Source organism: Lontra canadensis, unplaced genomic scaffold (genome assembly GCF_010015895.1).
Source record: "Lontra canadensis isolate GAN:19392208 unplaced genomic scaffold, GSC_riverotter_1.0 scaffold107, whole genome shotgun sequence".
In the NCBI taxonomy this organism is placed as follows: domain Eukaryota; kingdom Metazoa; phylum Chordata; class Mammalia; order Carnivora; family Mustelidae; genus Lontra; species Lontra canadensis.
This window is the reverse complement of record NW_022631101.1, coordinates 3,331,488-3,350,424: the sequence shown is the minus strand read 5'-3', so window position 1 is coordinate 3,350,424 and position 18,937 is coordinate 3,331,488. Positions and strand designations below refer to the sequence as shown.

The following is an 18,937-nucleotide window of genomic DNA, read 5'->3' as shown; positions in this document are numbered from 1 at the left end:
TATTCCAATCTTGAAACACAATAGTCCAGACTGTTCCCCTCTCCCACTGGAGAACCTCCAGCCCATCCCACCAGACACCCCCTCATTCAGTCTCTTCTGGGAATGACCAACCAGAAGGTCAAGGGGATCCAAGCTTCTAGGCTTTGGAGACTCTCAAATCACTCCCCTCTTATTCCTCCTCTCCCCATCTCCCATACCTTTTCTTTCTGTGTGTCCTTTTTCTTTTTTTTCCCCTCTGTCCTCCACCCTGGCCTCCTTCTCCCTTGCTTCCCTCTGCTTTTCCCCATTTCTGCCTCTCCTCTTGTCCTCTCTCCTCTCCTTGTCTCCCTGCTAGGTTCTCTCCCCCCCCCACCCCCACCTGTCCTCCTACAGTCCCCCTTGCTTCTCTCCTTCACCCCTGCACTCTATGGAGTGACCATTTGCTCCTGCATGGGCTCTCCCCATGTCCTGGTGTCTTCCCCTCCCCAAGCTTTGTCCCCTTACTTCCTTCTGCCCCAGCCTGCCCCTGTCTCATCACACATTTCCTCTCCTGAGGGAAGCCCTCAGAAGCCATCTTGGCCACCACTGTCTTCCACACTGTGGCTCCAGGGCCTCAGAGACCAGTCAGCCTCCCCTTGTACCCAGAGAGACAAACGGCCAAGGTGAGGTCCCTGGATGACACAGGAGGTGGCCAGAGGGACTGGGTTGGCCTTCTTGGCCTCAGCCCTATTATCTTTGGGATCGAAGAATGCCCTCCTACCTTTGCAGCGGAGGGTGGCAGGCAGGACCCTGGTGGGTCAGGGTTCTGGAGCTCTCCCCCAGCAATCCCTGAGCAGGTCCATGTGGAATAAGGCTGCCCCTGTGAGGAGGCGTGCTGCGAACAGGTGGCGGCAAGGCAGACGCCGGGCGGCATGGATGGAGCAGCTACAGCGGGTCAGAGCCCTGTCCAGGAAGAAGTCCGAGGTGCCATCCTTAAGGGCAAACCCAGCTCCAGTCCAGTGGAAACCGCGGGTACCGTGCTGCCTGGCAAAGGCCAGCTCTTCGGCCACCAATTCTGCCAGCTCTGGCCCGCACGCCGCTCGGAACTTGGCCAGGGGCTCCCAGTCCACCTCTTCCTCTGCCGAGGGGCAGCAAGGCCTCTTCGGTTCCCGCGGGCCGCCTTCTTCACCGCCTTCCTGCAGGCTCTCCCCAGCGGCCAGGTAGACTCTCCTTGTCCCTGCCCATTCCGGATCACCCTCAAACACAGTCCCCAACGGGGTGCCGCACACTCCGTTCCCCAGCCCTAGACACCTCCTTCCTGTGCCCCCACACTCCGTCGCTTGTCCTCCTCTGCTCTTGGGGCCCATAGATGGGGCTCCCTCCCCATTCTCCAGGCCTGTCATCCTTGTGTCCCCCAGCTGGACCAGAACCACATCCTCCAGGTCCCTTCTTCTTTTGACCCCCAAACTCACTCCTCTCTCTTCTCCAATATCCGGCCCTCTCTGCCTCTCCTCTCCCCACTGGGGCCCCCTTTGGTCTCCATTCTCAGGGACCAACTCCCTGGGCTTCTCCAAATGGCGCCCCCTCCAGTTCCTGACCTCCCACCCCCTTCCCTTCTCAGGTTCCAACTGAGGTCCCTTCCGTTCTTTGGATTTTAGCCCATGTGCTCTCTCGTCGTGCAGCTGGGCGCCCCTCCAGGTGCTCCCTTCAAGACTCCTGGCCCTCTCAGAATCCAACTGGGTCCCCCTCCGGTCTGTGGTCTCCAGCACCCTAACCCTTCGATCCTCCAGCTGGGCCGTCCTCCAGGTGTAGCCTTCCAATCCCCTCAGCCCATGGTCCTCCAACCGGGATCCTCTCCAGACATAACCTTCTGGTCCCTTATCTTTCTCCTCCTCTAACAGGAACCCCCTCCAGTCTCTGATCTCTGGTCCTCTCCACTGCTCGTTCTCCCACTGGGACCCTCTCCAAACACTCCCTTCTAGGCCTCTCACTTTCTGGGTCTCCAACTGGAGCGAGCTCCAGTCTTGGACCTGCAACCCTCCCCCCATCTCGCTTTCTAACTGAGCCCCTCCCCGCTCTCTGGCCTCCAAACCTCGGGGCCACTCCTCCTCCAACTGGCCGCCTCTCCAAATACTTCCTTCTTTCGGGGCCCCTCCCCAGTCCCCGCTCTCCAGGCCCTTTCTCCTCTCCGCCCCTTGGGCTCCCCTCCCCGGCTCGACCTCCGGCCCCAGCCCCCCACCGTCCAGGCCATCAGGCGCCTCCCCGACCGCGTCGGCCCACTGCATGGCCACCAGGTCGCGGAGGCACTGTGCCACGCTGCGCGAGGGGCTCAGGCGGCGCAGCAGGCGCCGGCGGTGGCCGCGCACGAGGGCGCACGCGTCCAGGTCCCGGGCCGCCTCGAAGGCACGGAAGCGCACCCACATGTCGCGCCGCGGGGCCCAGTTGCGCTCGAAGTAGTCCACGAAGGCGGCCGGGCCATGTGCGCGCAGCTCGGCCAGCGCCTCGGCGTAGGCAGCGGGCGACGACGCGCCGGCCAGGCGACACAGGCGCGGCCACAGGCCCGGGTCCTCGCAGCCGGCACCGCCCAGTTCCTGCGCCTTGCTGAAGAGCGTCTCGAGGCCCTGCGCGCGGCAAATCTGCACGCGCGCGCCGGGCAGCAGCTGGCGCACGGCGGGCAGCTGCGCCGCCACCTCGGGCCCAGCTGTTAGGCAGCGCACGCGGCCCTTGACGTCGGGCGCGCTCTGCAGCAGCGAGGCCAGCGCGAAGCGCAGCAGGCTTGGCGTGCCCGGACGCGCCACGCAGCAGGCGGCCTGGCGCGCGCGGCCCGCCGCGTCCACACACAGCACCGCCAGCAGGTCCAGCGCACCCTGCAGCCCGGGCAGCCGGTCCACCAGGAGCATGCGGGGGAAGCGCCGCAGCAGCGCCCGCGTGCGTGACGTCAGGAAGAACACCGTCTCCACCACCGCCTGGTCCTCCACGAACACCAGCTTCACCTGCGGGCAGGGGCGGGGGAAGCAGGGAATGAGGTCAGGGGACGCCGGGCTCGCCCGGCGGTTCCCAGATCTCGGGCATCCACCCAGCACCATCCTCGGGGGCAGTGGGGACCCTGCATCCCTGCGTGCAGCCATTTATTCTTCCGACCGGTAGGAGGCAGTGCCGGGGAATGGTTAAAAACGCGACCTCCGGAGGCCCATTGCCCGGGTGTGAGATCTGGCCCCGCCATCTAAGAGCTCTGTGATTTCTGCACACAAGACAGCCTCTCTGAGCCTCAGTGTACCTACTAGGACCTGGGTATTCATTCCTTCGTGCACTCAGAGGCAGACTAGAGTAAAATTCGAAGTGGAGGACTTGGAGCAGCAGCACCGCTTGCTGGGATCTTGACAGAAATGCATATTCTCAGGCCTTCCCAGACCTGCCGGGTCAGAAACTCTTGAAGGCCCCACAGTTGGCGCTCTGACAAGCCCTCCAGGGGATCCCCACGCGCTCTCTAGTTGGAGAGCCACTGGCCTAGCACTCAGGTGGTAGACTCCGAAGCCAGATCGTCTAGGTTTGAGTCCCGGTCCCACCACTCAGAGAGGCTTAACCTCTCTGAGCCTCAGTTTCCTCCTTTCCCCCTTTCTTCCCCCAATTTTCCCTTCTGGGAATGGAAAACTCATTCCTTCATGCCTGGAGGCTCAGGTCCCGTTTAGGGTCTAGAGCCAGACTGCAGGGGCTGAGTCCCTGGCGGCGTGGCCTCGGGTAACTTCCCTGACCTCCCCCCCCATCTGTAAAATGAAAAGAGAGTATTTCTGTGACTAGAAGGATGGAATGCATTAAATCATTGAGAACGCTGCCTGGCACAAATATGTTAATGTTCAATCAAGAGCGAGTGCTCTCCAAGCGTTCATCGTCACTGCCATTATCACCCCGGCTCAGAGATCATGTCCCCATCAAGGTCTGCTTTAACCATCACTTCTAAGCAATGGAAGTGGCTCTCTCTAGCCACTGTTGGCCATGGCACTTAACCACCGTGAAGCATGTCATGTCTTTATTTGCTGACTTGCTGATCATCGGTTTGCCCTTCCTAAGGCAGAAGCGCCACAAGGTTAGGGATGTTGTGTTTTGCATTCCTGATGTTTGCAGGGGCGCTCACGGCTGCAGCTCCATACATCCTGAATGAGCGCATGGGTCAGTGCGCAGCGCTATCCACCAGCCGTGTCTCCACAGCCCAGGGAGGAGTCTGCTTTTTAATCTTCGCTTTGTCTCTTGCTAGCTGTGGGTATCCTGGGCTGAGTCTCACTTTCCTTGGCTGCAAAATTGAGGTAATGTCTGTCCACCATGGTCATGGAGAGGCTCAAACGAAATCATTTGTGTCCAAAGCTTGGTGCATATCTAATCCCGCTATGATTTCCGTGTTACTTGTCTCTCAGCGGCACCGAGGACGGGGAGCCTGCCCCCCTTCTGGAACACAGATCTCTCTGGGCTTCTGTCATCCTGGAGACTCCTGGTTGAACTCCTTCTGCCCAGGCATCTCCCACGTGGTCTCCTTTGCTTGCCCTCTTCCATCCCTGCTCCGCTTGTAAAAGCTGCAGAGCCAAAGAGCCTGTCCGGGCTTCTCTTCTCCTCTTTCCTGTCTCCAGGCTCTGCCAAGGTGATCTCATCAGGTCACACTGCCTTCCTCATCTCTCAGCTGGTAACTCCCAGTTCCGTATCTCCAGGCTTTAGCTCCATCTACTGAACTGCCTGGGCAGGAACATGGCTCCGTTGCCGCAGGTCATGATCTTGGGGTTGTAAGCTCAAGCCCCACGTAGGTCTTTCTGCTCAGTGGGGAGCCTGCTGGGGATTCTCCCCCTCTCTCTGCTCCTTCTCCTGCTTGCACTCTCTTGTGCTCTTTCTAAAATAAATAAATACATCTTAAGGGGGGGGGAAAAACACTGCATCATTCTCAGCTTTCGAGGGGAAGGAAAAAAAATCCTCTAATTAAAAAAAAAAAAAGATCTAGTAGAGTCCCAAAAGAACAAGGAAATTGCTTTTCCAACCCCCAAATCCTATATTCAACATCTTAACTCGTATTAGAATTCACTAATTCGAAATTTTATGAAATTTTTATGAAATTTTATGAAAAGTCCTAGAAAACCTACCGCTGGATTAGTTACCAGCCCACTGCGATTGTTTTCAACCATTATGAATTTTTATACTCGGACTGCTTTGCAATATATCTCCGCGAAGGTCTCCATCTAGAACTGCTCTGTCCAAGCTGGTCGCCTTAGCCCCATGTAGCTATTTACATTTAAATTAATTAATGCTTGACAACCTATGAGAATTCAGGTCACTGGCGGTGCTAGTCCTATTTCAAGGGTTTACCAGCCACACGGGGTTAGCAGCTGCTCTCCTGAATGCCACAGATACAGGACATTTGCACCTCACAGAAAGTTCCTTCAGACAGCCCTAGTGTAGAAATCAATGCCAAGATAAAAGTTGTCCTAAGTATAACAAAAAGAATGACACCTTTCTATAGTGTTGAGTTCTGTGTTGAGTGTCTGTTTCTTCTGGGGAATCAGGAGTGGGGAAAGGAAATACAGCAAAACGTACATGCCTTGAGATTTTCCAGAGCAGGCAAGCCCGTGATGAGTTAGAAGCCGACTTCCGTTCTTTAAGGGAAAACTTCGATTTCTGACCTCAGGTTTTCATTCTAAAGAGGGCACAGAAGCTTTTCTTGCCCAGCCACTGGTTCGTTAAGCAGCGTTGACTGAGAGCCTCTTGTGGGCCCAGATGCTGCGCTTGGCCTTGAAGAGAGAGGAGGGACGGAGGCAGGCCAGAGTCCTGCCCTGTTGGACTGGCTGAGGCTCCAAGAAGTCGCACAACCAGAAGTACCTTGAACCGAGAGGTGAACACCTGCAGGTAATAAGCGGCAGGGCTGGGATTTGAACACGAGGCTGCTTGGGCCTAGAGTCCACGCTCCTGACCGCGATACCCACTTGGCCTTCACGAAGGTGATCCCACAGGCCTGATTCAAGGGCGTGTGGCTGGCAGATGTGAGGGCTCCCAGGAGGGCAGGAGTCGCCTCAGACACCCAGATCGGTGGCACTGGGATGCGTCAGCCACAGCACAGATGGAGGATTCCACAGATGTGATTCTCGGGGACCACGCCACGGAAGGCGCTCCATCCACGCCCCTGTGTTCACGTGATCGGAATGGTACTATTCTCCAGACTGTCCCAAAGAAAAACTTGAGGGAATAAAAATAATACCTAAAAAGCGACGCATACAGGGCTTCCTACTTGTCTGTTTTTACGCAGACATGCACACGCACACACTTAATCCTCGCACAACAACCCCGACAACCCTACGAGGTATCACCTATTCTTATCCCCATTCTGCGGACAAACAAACTAAGGCTTGGAGAAGTAACCTGTTGCACCTCATTGCATGTCCCATGACCAGTGAACCGCACAGCTGGAAGGTACAGAAAGCTCTTAGCACCTCACAAGATAAATCAAACCAGGTTCTAGCTGGTACTCCAGGACCCAGAAAAGAGGTGATTAACTTGTAAGTCACCCTGACCCTGTGCAGCATGAATTCCCAGCAGTGGGGGAGGGGCCAACGTGCTCATTTCAATAGAATTGCCCAATTGTCGCCCACCGTGACTCTACCAGTTTACCGTTTACTATTCATAAGGGGCACACTCAGATCAACGTTCCTCTTTCTCAGAAGGCATAGCGCACCCATGCCAGAAGGTACAACATTTCTGTGCCAAGCACCATCTCTGTCCAGAAAGCCAGGTGGCTTGTTGATTACCCTGGAGCCTGCCACAAAAGAGGCAATGGAGACATGACTAAACACCGCAGCCTATCATTGCTGCCTTGGGGCAGATTATAAAAGGTCTTAACACCTCCCTCATTGAGGCAGCTGCTCAGTCTTGCCCATAAACTGTGGCAGTGGCTTTTGAGTACGTTAGTTTTGTGGGACCCGTCCCAGGACCAAGTGGGTCACCACCACTCAGGGGGTCCCAGGCATTCGACTTTTCAAAGTAGACCTCTCAAGGTCAAGTTCCCTCTCATTCCAAGGTGGCTGGAGTTGATTCTGTGTAAAGGGTAAAACAGAAAGGACCCCTGACTGGGACTCCGGGGTGGCTCAGTGGGTTAAGCGTCTGCCTTGGGCTCAGGTTATGATCTCAGGGTGCTGGGATCGAGTCCTTCATCAGGCTCCCTGCTAAGCAGAGGGTCTGTTTCTCTCTCTCCCTCTGCCCCTCACCACTGCTCCTGTGCTCGCTCGCTCTCTCGCTATCTCAAATAAATAAATAAAATCTTTAAAAAAAAAAAAAGAGGGGCACCTAGGTGGCTCAGTGGGTTAAAGCCTCTGCCTTCAGCTCAGGTCATGATCTCAGGGTCCTGGGATCAAGCCCCACATCAGGCTCTCTGCTCAGTGGGGAGCCTGCTTCCCTCTCTCTCTCTCTGCCTGCCTCTCTGCCTACTTGTGATCTCTGTCTGTCAAATAAATAAATAAAATCTTAAAAAATAATAATAAAAATGTTTTTAAAAAGATTATGAAAAAGATAAATATTTCTTAAAAAAAGAAAAGGAAAAGAAAGAAAGAAGGGGCCACTGGCCTTGGGGACAACAAGTCCATGTGATGAGGGACAGGGTGTCCTTACATCTTGCTGCCCCAGAGCCAGCTCCCCAGCCCTCTTCCCCCACGTGGCTCCTGGAAGCTGGCAGCCTGGCCCGTACCCCGCCAGGCAAGACAGTTTAAGATGACCAGCCCCAGAGGAAGAAATGAAAGCGGCTGACATGTGGCCAGCCCCAACACCTAAAGCAAGATAAAAAAAAAAAAAGTCTAATATGCTACCTTGCAGGGGTGGAGAGCAAGTGGAAATAAAATGAAAATGATAGACACAAATTTCTCTGTATACCGATATGGTGGGGCTGTTGAGTGTGAAGCCACTAGCCATACGGGGCTATTTAAAATGCAATTAATTAAATTAAATTAAAAATCCAGTTCCTCCACCATACTGGCCACATTCCGAGTGCCTGATAGCCACATGAGTCCAGGGGACACAGATCATTTCTATCATCATAGCAAGTTCCCCTGGATAGCCCTGAGCCACAGAATAGAGACAGAAGATACATGAAGAACGGACGCTCTGGTGGCCGCTGAGGAGGGGACCTGGGGGACAGGAGGTGACAAGGGGGCTTTTCACTTTTTGAACCTTTGTACCTTTTGAATTTAGAAGCATGTGAATGTGTTACATATTCAAAAAGTCAATATTTAAGTGTTAAAAAAAAAAAGGAATAATCCTCTGGCTTTTCTGTCTCTTGGTGTTCCAGAACTCCTTCCTCATTTCCTTTAAAAGGATTAAGGTGGACTGAAAGATGGACCCAGGAGCCAACCTTGGTTTAGCCGGGACTCTATGACAGCCTCCTAATTGGAAGTTTAGAAGACAATGCCTTGACCTTAAAGGCTTTTGCTTGTCGGTGAGCGGCTTCTCATGGGAGGGAGGGGCAGCCCTACACAGGTGTCTGCAGGGACAGCCAAGGCTTATTTATTTGACGGTGGACAGGAGATAACTGATAACAGATAACTGGTCTTCAGCAAAGACCAGCAGCATGGGGAGTACACACATGTACTCCCCAATTTACAGAGCAGTAAACTGACTTCGGTGGGACCCTCAGCTCTCCGGAGGCTAGACCTGCTGGGAAAGGGCCGGAAACTCATTTCTAAACTGGGGAATAGACAAGCAGATAAAAGCATGGCCCTGGATCCAGACTGTGTGGGTCTGAAGTTCAGCTCCATCATTAAGTAGCTGTGTGGCCCTGGGCCAATTCCTTGTCCTCTCTGTGCTTCAGTTTCCTTGTCTATCGAATGGGGGACTCCTTCCTCAACATGCTCTGGTATGATTTAAATGAATTATAGCATGCAAAGCACTTGAGATAGTGTTGGCACACAGTCAGTGCTTGCTAAACATGAACTAAAATTATCAGCGATATGATGTGTGGACAGAGGGCTGGGTTTGGGTTGGTGGTTTGAATCACGGCTGGGTCCTGAGCATGAGATGGTGGTGGGGGGAGGGTTCTGGACCCGATTCGGGAGAGGGGGTCACTGCATCACTACCCTGGGTGGGGACCTCTTCCTTACATGAGAGAAAAGCACAGCCAGGGGGGAGAACCTAGCTTCCCCCCTTTCTCCCTCCCTCCCTCCCTTCCTACATGTCCACCCCCCCGCTTTGGAGTTAGATTAAAGCATCAGAAAGATTCCTCATAGAGGAACAGCGGGAATGCTCCAGCCTCCGGACCTTTGCACTGGCTGTTCCTTCTGCCTGGAACTCCAGTCCCTCTGAAGATAGAATGGGGGTCCCCTGCCTCCATTCTGCCTCCTCTGCTTCATGAGCATTTCCTTAGAGATACCTTCCCTGACCACTCAAATCACAATGGCACCTTTACAGGGGCGCCTGGGTGGCTCAGTTGGTTGAGCGTCTGCCTCCGGCTCAGGTGATGATCCCGGATCGAGCTCCGCATTGGGTTCCCCGCCCAGCAGAGAGTTTGCTTCTTATTTCCCCTCTGTCTCTCTCCCAGCCTCTCCCCACCGCTTGTGCTCTCTCTCACTCTCTCTCAAATAAATAAGTAAAATCTTTTTTGAAAATAAATTAAAATAGCACCCTTACAACTAACTGTCCCTCTCCATGTCCTCACCCTATTCTCCTTGACACTACTCCTCCCTCCATCACCTTAGGTGACAAAGGGGACCCTCCCTTCTGAGTCTTGATCGGGGTGGTGGGGAAAGGCTATTTTCACGTTGGGGTCATTCCTCTAACTATGCACTTCTCATCTGTGTACCTTCTATGTGTGTGGCTCGTTTATTTATTTATTTATTTTTTAAGTGGCACTTTCTGTCACCTCCTCTTCCTCGCCCAACCTTCCTGACGTTTTATCACGGTTGGGTGTGTCTGTCTCTTGTTGGTTCCCCCACTACCACGGCAAGGTGATTCTAGTAGCTTCCTCTGCAAGGCAGCCAATAGCCAGAAGAGGCTCTTTTAAATTTCAGTAAATTAAAGTGAAATAAAATTTAAAATTCAGCTCATCGGTCCTACTGGCCACCTTGCAAGCGTTCAACAGCCCCATGTGGCCAGGGGCTACCCTACCATGGGGGATGTCCCAGAGCATTTCCCTCGTCCCCTGGGGCAGAAGCTCTGGTGGTCCCTGTGGGCGGGGCGCATGGCAGGCTGCTGTCTCCCCAAGGCCGCAGTGAGCACTTAGCGAATGATGACAGGGATGTGGGGGCCACGGGGGTGGATGGATGAAAGGAGTGGAGGATGAGTGGGCGGATGAATGAATGAATGAATGAATGACCGACCGACCCGCGGGGCTCCGACGTGGCTCTTCCCCCGCCCCCGCCTGCCTCTCCCGAGACCCCACCTTGGCCTCGGGGTCGGTGCGGAAGAGCCCCTCGAGCACGTGCAGGGCGTCCAGGACGCCATGGTCGCGGCCCTTGCAGTAGGACAGCAGGCGGCGCACGTCGGCCGGCGCCACGAACTGCTTGGAGATCTTGTTCGTGGTGCGCACCGGCAGGCAGGCGTTGGCCAGCAGGTGGCCCGGGCGGAAGTAGTAGGCGAACTCGAGCGGGCAGGCCGGGTGCGAGTGGGTCAGCTGGCACTCCGTCACCACGAGGCGGTCCCGCAGTGGGCTCAGCTTGACGATGATGAAGGCCGGGCAGCCGGGCTGGGGAGGCCTGCGGGAGGAACGACCACCGCCGCCATCACATCACCGTCTGCCCTCCTCCTCCTCCTCTCCCTCTCCTCTTTAATTATTTATTTTCTAAAATTAAGGACTGTGGCAAGCATCGAGAAGAGAGAGGGCCTTCGGATTCTGCCAGCTGCGTGACCTCGGGCAAGTCCCTTCAAGCCTCTGTGCCTCAGTTTCCTCCTATGTTGTGAGGGAGCTCATCATCACCAGACCTTTGTCCTGGAGTTGTGAGGATTCAAAGAGTTGATGTATGGAAAGCACTTAACTGTCAGCATCCACGTTGGCCGTGGCTCTGCATCTACCTCCTCATCTCTATCGAAAGCCAAGGAATATTTTATTTACCTCGAAAAACTGTAAGAAACAAAACCCTTCAGAGACTCCTGTATCCACTTCTCATTTAGCAAGAACGGCATGGCCAGTTGAGGGTCTCCGAGAACCCTGTCCCCCAAAAGTCTTCCTCGGTCCCCCAAAGTAGCCACTTCCCAAATGGGCTATCTAGCCTTTCCTGGGTATGTTTTTAGGGACCCATAAACAGTGGAAGATGGGTTCCCATGTTTTAAAAGTTCGTATACGTGGAAAGGAGCTCAAACTCATCAGTCATCGAGCGAACCCCAATGAAAAGCCCCAGGAAAAAAAAAGTAAAGAAAAGAAAAGCCCCAGGAAAGGCCACCACCCACCACCGGAATAACCAAATAAACAGGGAGCACAGACCAGGATGTGGAGAGAGCCTAGCACTTAGCTTCTTGGCGATGGGAGTTTCAACATAAGTTGCTTGTCACCGTGGGCCAGACTCTGCTAACTCAGATCACGTGCCTCCCCCTGAACCAGTGCTTCCACTCAAGACCAATGCCTGAAAGATGGGCGCCCAAAGATTGTACTAGAATGTTCACAGCAGCCCTGCTCGTATCTGCCAAGTATTGGAAACAAACCGATATCCACCAGGAGGATGGGAAAATAAGTAGGGATACATCCTCAAACACAACCCTAACCCACAGTAAGAATGGACAGGCCATTGCTGTCCCCAGCAACGTGGTCGGATCTCGCGGATCCACTGTGTGAAAGATGCCGGACACGAAAGGTGATAAGCCACCACATGTCAGGCTTATCCAAAGTTCCACAGGAGGCAAAGGTAGCCTCTGCTGTTGGGAGACCAGAGAGTGGCCACCCTTGAGTGGTTAAGTGCTAATGGGGGGTGCTTCCTGGCACTGGCCACGTATATCCCCTTGCTCTGGGCATTGGTTATATGTGCATTTTATTTGGGGGAAATGCACCAAGTTGCATACATATGATGGATGTGCTTTCCTTCACCTGTGTTAATGCTTTTACAAAGTTTACTTAGGAAACCTTTCTTCTTCTGGTGTACTGTAGGCAAAACAGCCCCTCAAAGATGTTCACGCCCTAGCTGCTGGAGCCGTGTGAATGTTACCGTGAACTGCAAAAGGGACTTTGCAGGTAGGATTAAATTAAGGGTCCTGGGGCACCTGGGTGGCTAGTGAGTTAAGCCTCTGCCTTCGGCTTGGGTCATGATCTTGGGGTCCTGGGATTGAGCCCCACATTGGGCTCTCTGCTCAGCATGGAGCCTGCTTCCCCTCTCTCTCTTCCTGCTTCTCTGCCTACTTGTGATCTCTGTCAAATAAATAAATAAAATCTTTTAAAAATAGAAAAAAAAATAATAATAAATTAAGGGTCCAGAGATGGGGAGATGATCTTGGATTATCCAGGTGGGCTCGGTGTACCCCCAAGGGTCCTTATAAAGAGAAGACAGAAGCAAGAAGCCAGAGAGGCAAGTCAAAGAGAGAGAGAGAAAGAAAGAGAGATGTTTCTCTGCTAGAACATCAGGAAGCCAAGGAATGCGGGCGCTTCTAGAAGATTCTCCCCTAGAGTCTCCAGAATGAACCAGCCTTGCAGACAGCTCGATTTTAGCCCTGTGAGACCCCTGCTGGACTGGTGACCCTCGGAGCTCTAAGATCACACGTTTGCATTGCCGTAAGCCACCAGGTCTGTAATATTTTGTTACAAAAGCAATAGGAAACCGACCCCACTCTCAACATACTTTTGGAAAGTGCTTTCTCACTCATTAGCTTTTCAACATTCTTTCATTCCTTTTGCTGCCTGATAGGCCACTGGCAACTCCGCCAACTGTATGTTGGGGGTTTTTGTTGTTGTTGTTGTTGTTGTTTTGTTTTTTTAAAGATTTTATTTAAGTCATCTCTATAGCCAAGATGGGGCTTGAACTCACAGCCCCGAGACTGAGTCGCATGCTCCACGGATGGAGCCAGCCAGGTGCCCCTCTGCTAACTGCATGCTGTCTCCTGTTCTCCCTTCTTAAAAACAATGCTTCGATGACCCCCAACTCTCTTATCCATCTGTGTGTGAGCAAGAGTCTGTCTAGGACAGAGGCCCTCAAGCTGCTGGGCACGGCCCACCCATTAGCTAAAATCGATCAGGGAGCTACAAACAGCCTTCTAAAAAATGAAAGAGAACAGGGAGGAAAATCAGGGTGCATTTCCCTGATAAATAACACATATTATTGACATCTGCTTTCTGAAAGGAGGTTTTGTGTTTCTCCATGAGGGATGATACTGGCATTTTAGGTAGGAGGTTTGTGTTTACAGAGCAGGGATTGGCACACTTTTTCTGTGAAAGGGCAGACAGTAAGTAGACGCTGTTGCTATACTGTGAAAACAACCATAGATTGCCTGTCAGTACATGCGCCTGGCTGTGTTCCAATAAAACTTTATTTACAAAACACAGCTGCAGGATGGATTTGGCCCAAGGTCCTCACAGCTTGTCAGCCCTTGTAACATAGACTGTCCAGGGCTTGGCAAGAAATGAAGAAGCTGACTTATAGGCAGTGAATGCCAGCAGCACGCCCTAAAATGCTCCAAAATTGTTTCCAAGTGGCCCCCGAGAAGGCTGAGCCCCCCCAGAACCCACCCCAGGTCTCTCCAGTATAAATATCGAAGAACTGTCTTTGTTAAACCAGAAGGGGCTACCTGACATGCCCCTTTTCTGCTCCATGCATGAGGGAAAGTAAAACCGGGAGCCTGCTGGACTTTTTAAATCTACATAAAAAGCTTGGGACTTCTTGCCTTCTTTTAAGCAACAAAAATAATGCAAAATTAGAAAAAAGTCTAAGCCTCCAAATCGTTATAAATAAAATAAAAATGTGGAGCCACCCCCGTGGTATCGGTGGAACCAAAAGACATTCCCGACGTACAGCCCTTTTTGAGCTACCCAAATTGTGTCCCGTTCATGGGACTCTACCTGACCCACCTCCCCTGCTTAACTCTCGGGCTCCTGTGAAACTCTCTCTGGCCTCTTTTAGTTCAGCCCTTAGAACAAGCCCCCACTCAGTGAAGGTCACAACACCAGGGAGCTGTGCATCTTGCCAGAGAATAGCACGTCCCCACAGGGGTCCCTGTACCTCACATAATTGTCTACTGTGGCCTCAGCACGCTATTTTTGCAATTTCTCTACATGCAGCCGGGGTGAAGAATGCCACCCACCTCTACATGTGAACTCCATGTAGGCAGGAATTTTTGTCTGTTTTGCCTACTGCAATAGTCCCAGCACTGAGAGCAGCCCCTGGCCCCCTGGGAAGTGCTCAGTAAACAGATGATGAGGAATGACAGAATCCCACTGTATGAACCCCAGACACCCAGGCACTCTGCTCATTACGTCAAGCCACCCAGCACCCAGTTCTGCCTGTCGTGCCTTATAAACTCATCAGACCATGCACATTTCCCCATTCCCACTGCCAGCAACCCTACTCAGTTCTCTCCTTCTTCATAAAACATCCTTCTCCCTTCTTTTTCCCTAGTTAGCTCCTATTCCTCCTTCACAACTCTGAACCAGTGTCACCTCCTCCAGGAAGCCCTCTCTGACCATCCCCAAGCTTGGGCAGATTTCACTGCACATTGGGATGAGGATCTGATGGAGGCCCATTTGTAATGCATGGTCTTCACTGAATGGGGTGCCCTTCCCCTGAAACCCCCACCATCTAAAACACATTCACCCTGCACCCAGCAGGCGCTCGAAACAAAGCCTTCAGGTGGACAAACAGCATGGCACCTAGGATCACATTCGACTCTCATGATCCATGATTGAAATAAAGGTGAGGGGTAGGGGAAGGAAGAGAGAGGGGACTAAAAGCACAGGCTTTGTGGTCAAACCGTGTGGGTCCTGATCCTGGTTTCCCTCTCTCGGCAGCTGGGCTATCTTGGGAAATCACTTTAACCTCTCTGTGCTTGTTTTCTCATACGGAAATCTGGAAATCGGGGCCAACAAGAATAATACCTCCTCACTGAGAGGAGTCCAGAAGAGGATTACATTATGCAAAGTAGTTAGACAAAGGCCCGGTGTAAGTACTTAATAAAAAGGAACCTGCTATTTCCCCCATTTTTTTTTTCTTCTAAAAGTACCATCGCTTTGAGCTCGTTTGCCCTCCATGCACCCGTTTCTTCTTGATCTTTCAGGTCGTCGAGCTTTCTGTGTTCTCAAAGACTGGTGTGTGTATTCTAGAGAGGGAAGCGCTGAGAGAGGCTGGGGAGGGGGTGGTGGTGGTGTGCAGAGCCGAGGGCTGGAGCTGGAGGGGGAAGAGACAGGGTGGCAATTTGGGGAAGGTTGCCAGGCAACGTTTGGGGAACGGGGCTGGAGTGGCCAGGGAGAAAGCTCTGATGTGTGGTTCTCAGGCCCCGCAGCCCCTGCCTCCTCACTGGCCTCCTGTCTCTCTCCCTCAGTCTGTCCCTGACAGGGCCCTGGGAGGGACCATCCTATGGGCAGAGCTCCTGTTGCTCTCAGCCCTTCCTGTCTCCTGGCTTCCTCCCTGGCAGAGCACTGGGGACAGTGCTGGCACATAGCAAGCGCCATATGTCTAGATCAAACACATACATACATAAATGTATAAACAAAGAGAATCCCTGAAGTTTTCATTTCCTAGTCACCTCTTCCAGGAAGCCTTCCAGAAATACCCAGTAAGCTCCCAGGTGGAGCTGGGCTGACCACCCCTCTTTTGTCCTCCTTCCTCCCACTCTCTAACTTCTTTTCTCCCACAATTGTGAGTCCTCATTTCCAATTTTTTTTTCTTTTTTCTTTTCGTCTTTTTCCCCCTCCATTAGGTCCTCAGCTGCTCAAAGGCAGAGGCCAAGCTCTGGATTCCAAATGCCCAGCAAAGAGCATGCACACAGTAGGCACTCAATAAGTGTTTGTTACTTTGAATTGGGTTCTGTTAACAAGGAGAGATTCCAGATGGGGCCTGAGTTGCACACAAGCTCTAATGTTCTAGATTTCTCTGTGATGATGATGTGTGTGTTTGATCCCATTCTGCTTCCTGACCTCTGCATCTCTGTTTCTAGATGAGCAAGGAGTCAAGTACCAAGAAGAGTACCAAGTACCAAGAAGAGTAACCTCTCAGTAAGTGTTTCAGTAACTATGGTGAGAATCACTGCTCAAAGGTGCTTACTTTTCTGAGCGATCTGCATCTATCAGCTCATTTAATCCTCACAAAACCTGGGATGGATCAGTACCGGCACTTCCTCCGTTTTCCAAGGCAGAAAACTGAGACCCAGAGAGGTGATGTCACTTGCTCAGGTGATGTCACCGGCTAATCATAGCAGGCCTGGAGTTTGAGGCTAGGCTGCTGGCTGGCTGTGCTCTTGACTTCTAGAACAGCTGTCATCTACCCAGCTGCCTGATGTTCCAGAGAGGAGAAACCCGCCTTAGACATATGATGTCTGTTGCCCAAAGACACCCACCCCGGGAGCAATGGGGCCGGTCTCAAGCAGCCTGAAGGCAGAGCCTGCTTTTAAGCGCTCTGTTCTTAGCCATACCTCTCCAACCAAGGGTCTGAAACTCACATGCACCTACAGGGACCAGGAAGGTGAAACATGAAAGTGGCAGGGCTAAGTGTGAGGTAATAGGGAGCAGTGGGGTCTGGGGCAAACCCGAGAGCCCCTGCCCCTCTAACTGCAGTGGCCGTCCGCCACACAAGAAGGTGGGTTCAGCCTTTTCCTGTGTTTCAAGAAAAGCCGGAAACTGAACCTTTTATGGGGAGTGCTCTGGTTTAAAACTGGGGGGAAACGATTAAAACATCCTTGGCCAGCTGGATGTCTCTCCTAGCTGTCTCGCAGGTGTTTCATTTGCCCCTGTAGCATTACAGTTGTAGGGAAGTTATCTGTCAGCTTGTTCCTATAACACCAGCCTTCCTGTCCAGTCTGAACATGCTAAGAGGGCAGGGGATCTGTCTATCCTGCTCAACCCCTTCTCACCCCAGTGAATTACCTCTGGCTCCCACAGAGAACCCGGCCCTGTATTCACTGAATCACCAGATGGGTCTTTCTCTCTTTGTCCCATGGGTTACTCTGCAGCTCTGTTTCTGACCTCTTTGTATATGTCCCAAACCTGGCTCTCACCCATTTTTCTGGTTCTGGCTAGAGTGTCTGGCTCCATGTCTCTGTGTTTCTGGAATTTTCTGCCCCCCCCCTCTTTTGGCTTTCTTCACTGTGTCCATCTCACTCTGCCTCTCTGTAAGTCTGCAATCGGAGCCCACCCTGTCACTCACTCTGCGTGCCTCTGTCCTTCCAGCTCACGGGCTGTCTGCCTTTCTTTGGGCCTGTCTTAGCTTCTCTACAAGGTATACTTAGCTGTTTTAGTTGGCATCTCTCCCTCCCCATCTCTGGGTGGGGGGCTCTCTGCCTACTCCTCCCCCTCACTTCCCCTCCCCACCCCCAGCACCCAGCAGGGCACGGCTCCTCTCACGCACCCCACGGTGGGCCGGCTGGGCGCGCGCACGTCCTTGCACACGAGCCGCACGTAGCTGTACTTGAGCACGTCGATGAGCGTGTAGAGCGGGGGCGCGCTGGCCCAGCGGCAGCGCGCCAGGTGCATGGAGCTCTTGACGAAGAAGAGCGCCAGCCGCTGCTGGCACCACGCGTCGAAGAAGCGGCTGAACTCGGCCCACGAGAAGAAGGCACGCTCCCGCAGCTCCTGTTCCTCCTGCCCAGCCGTGCTGGGTGGGGACTCCATCCTGGGGCACCTGAGTGGAAGAGAGGGGGCATGTGGATATCAGACCCACCCCCACCAGGGGTATCCCACTTTCTCCATTTTCTGCCTGCCTCTTTGGTGCTGGTGCCTCTTTCCAGGCAGGGCCCAGGGTGGGATGCACCCCCATTAATATCTAGATATGAATCTATACTCCATCTTCGGCTTTCTCCCATTTCCGCATTATTCCCGGGACAGCTGGAGCCTGTCATCCTGATCCCCAATTTCAGCTCTGGCACCCTCCTCTGTAGATGTGCCCCTAGGTACATTTGGGGTCCCTCTCCCAAAACATAACCCTTAAGTGCAGTGGTGGACACCTCGAATGTGTTCTCAACTTCCAGCCAAGACCTCCTTCCCCCTCCGGATAGATCTCCTATACTTGGCCATAACCTCTTGTGCCCCCATTCATAGGAAACCCCCCCCTTCGATGTGTCTACACTTGGCTGTAACTCACATCTCTCTTTGCCCTCCTCTAAAGATATCCCATGTCCAGATGTGCTCCCACATCCATTCAGGGACCCTCATTAACAGTCATTCTTCACGCACCTGTGGCTTCCTCCTCCCTGCATGTGTCTCCGATAAATGGCTGTTGTCCCAGATGTGACGCCATGGGTCGTCACATCCAGCTGTAGCCCCTGCCTCCGAGATGCTCCCATATCCAGATGTCCTCCTCACATCCAGTATGTACTTTTCGCCCACAGGTGTGTGCCCCATTCACTTGTGCCCAATTTTCAGAAGTGTCACCAATATTTGTGCCCACCTCCTGCTCAGACGCGCCCCCCAGTCCAGCTGTAGCTCCCTCCTCTCATTTGCAGCTATTGTACTCTCCAGATGTGCATTCTGGTCCTAGAGATGGCCCCTCGTCCTCAAATGGGCTTCATCACCCCAGATGCTCCCCCACGTCCAGCTGCGCCTCCCCCCCACCTCGCGCAGCCCCTCCCAACCCGCTTCCCCCTCCCCAAGTCCTCCCAGCCCCTCTGGCCGCGGGCCCTCCCATCTCCGCTGTCCCACCCAGCTGTGCCTCTCCCCTCCCCCAGATGTGCACCCTTCCCGCCCCTCCCCACTCACCTACCCGCCCCGGAGCGGCGCACACCTCCCACAATGCTCCGCGCCGAGGCCAGGCCCGGCCCTTGCTCCCGGGATGCCCCGCGCGGCCTCCCGCCTCTCTTCCCGCCGTGCCTCGCGCAGCGGCTTCCATTGAATCTCCCTCTTTCCCAGCCA

General features: G+C 53.4%; 1 protein-coding gene across 4 annotated transcripts; it reads right to left on the bottom strand.

Annotated features, from left to right (window-relative positions):
• Positions 1-324: 324 nt before the first annotated feature.
• ZSWIM9 (zinc finger SWIM-type containing 9) lies at positions 325-18,831 on the bottom strand. 4 transcript variants are annotated; one of them, XM_032839100.1, is made up of 4 exons: positions 18,785-18,831; positions 17,439-17,711; positions 10,349-10,661; positions 325-2,951 (listed from the first exon to the last, which is right to left on the bottom strand). In XM_032839100.1, exons 2-4 carry the CDS (start codon positions 17,699-17,701, stop codon positions 777-779), a joined length of 2,751 nt encoding a protein of 916 aa, XP_032694991.1. In that variant the 5' UTR covers positions 17,702-17,711; positions 18,785-18,831; the 3' UTR covers positions 325-776. The 4 variants fall into 4 exon arrangements, with proteins under 4 accessions (XP_032694991.1, XP_032694990.1, XP_032694989.1 ...); XM_032839099.1 differs by having other exon boundaries at positions 18,789-18,831; XM_032839098.1 differs by lacking the exon at positions 18,785-18,831 and adding an exon at positions 18,263-18,628.
• Between the last annotated feature and the right edge of the window lie 106 nt (positions 18,832-18,937).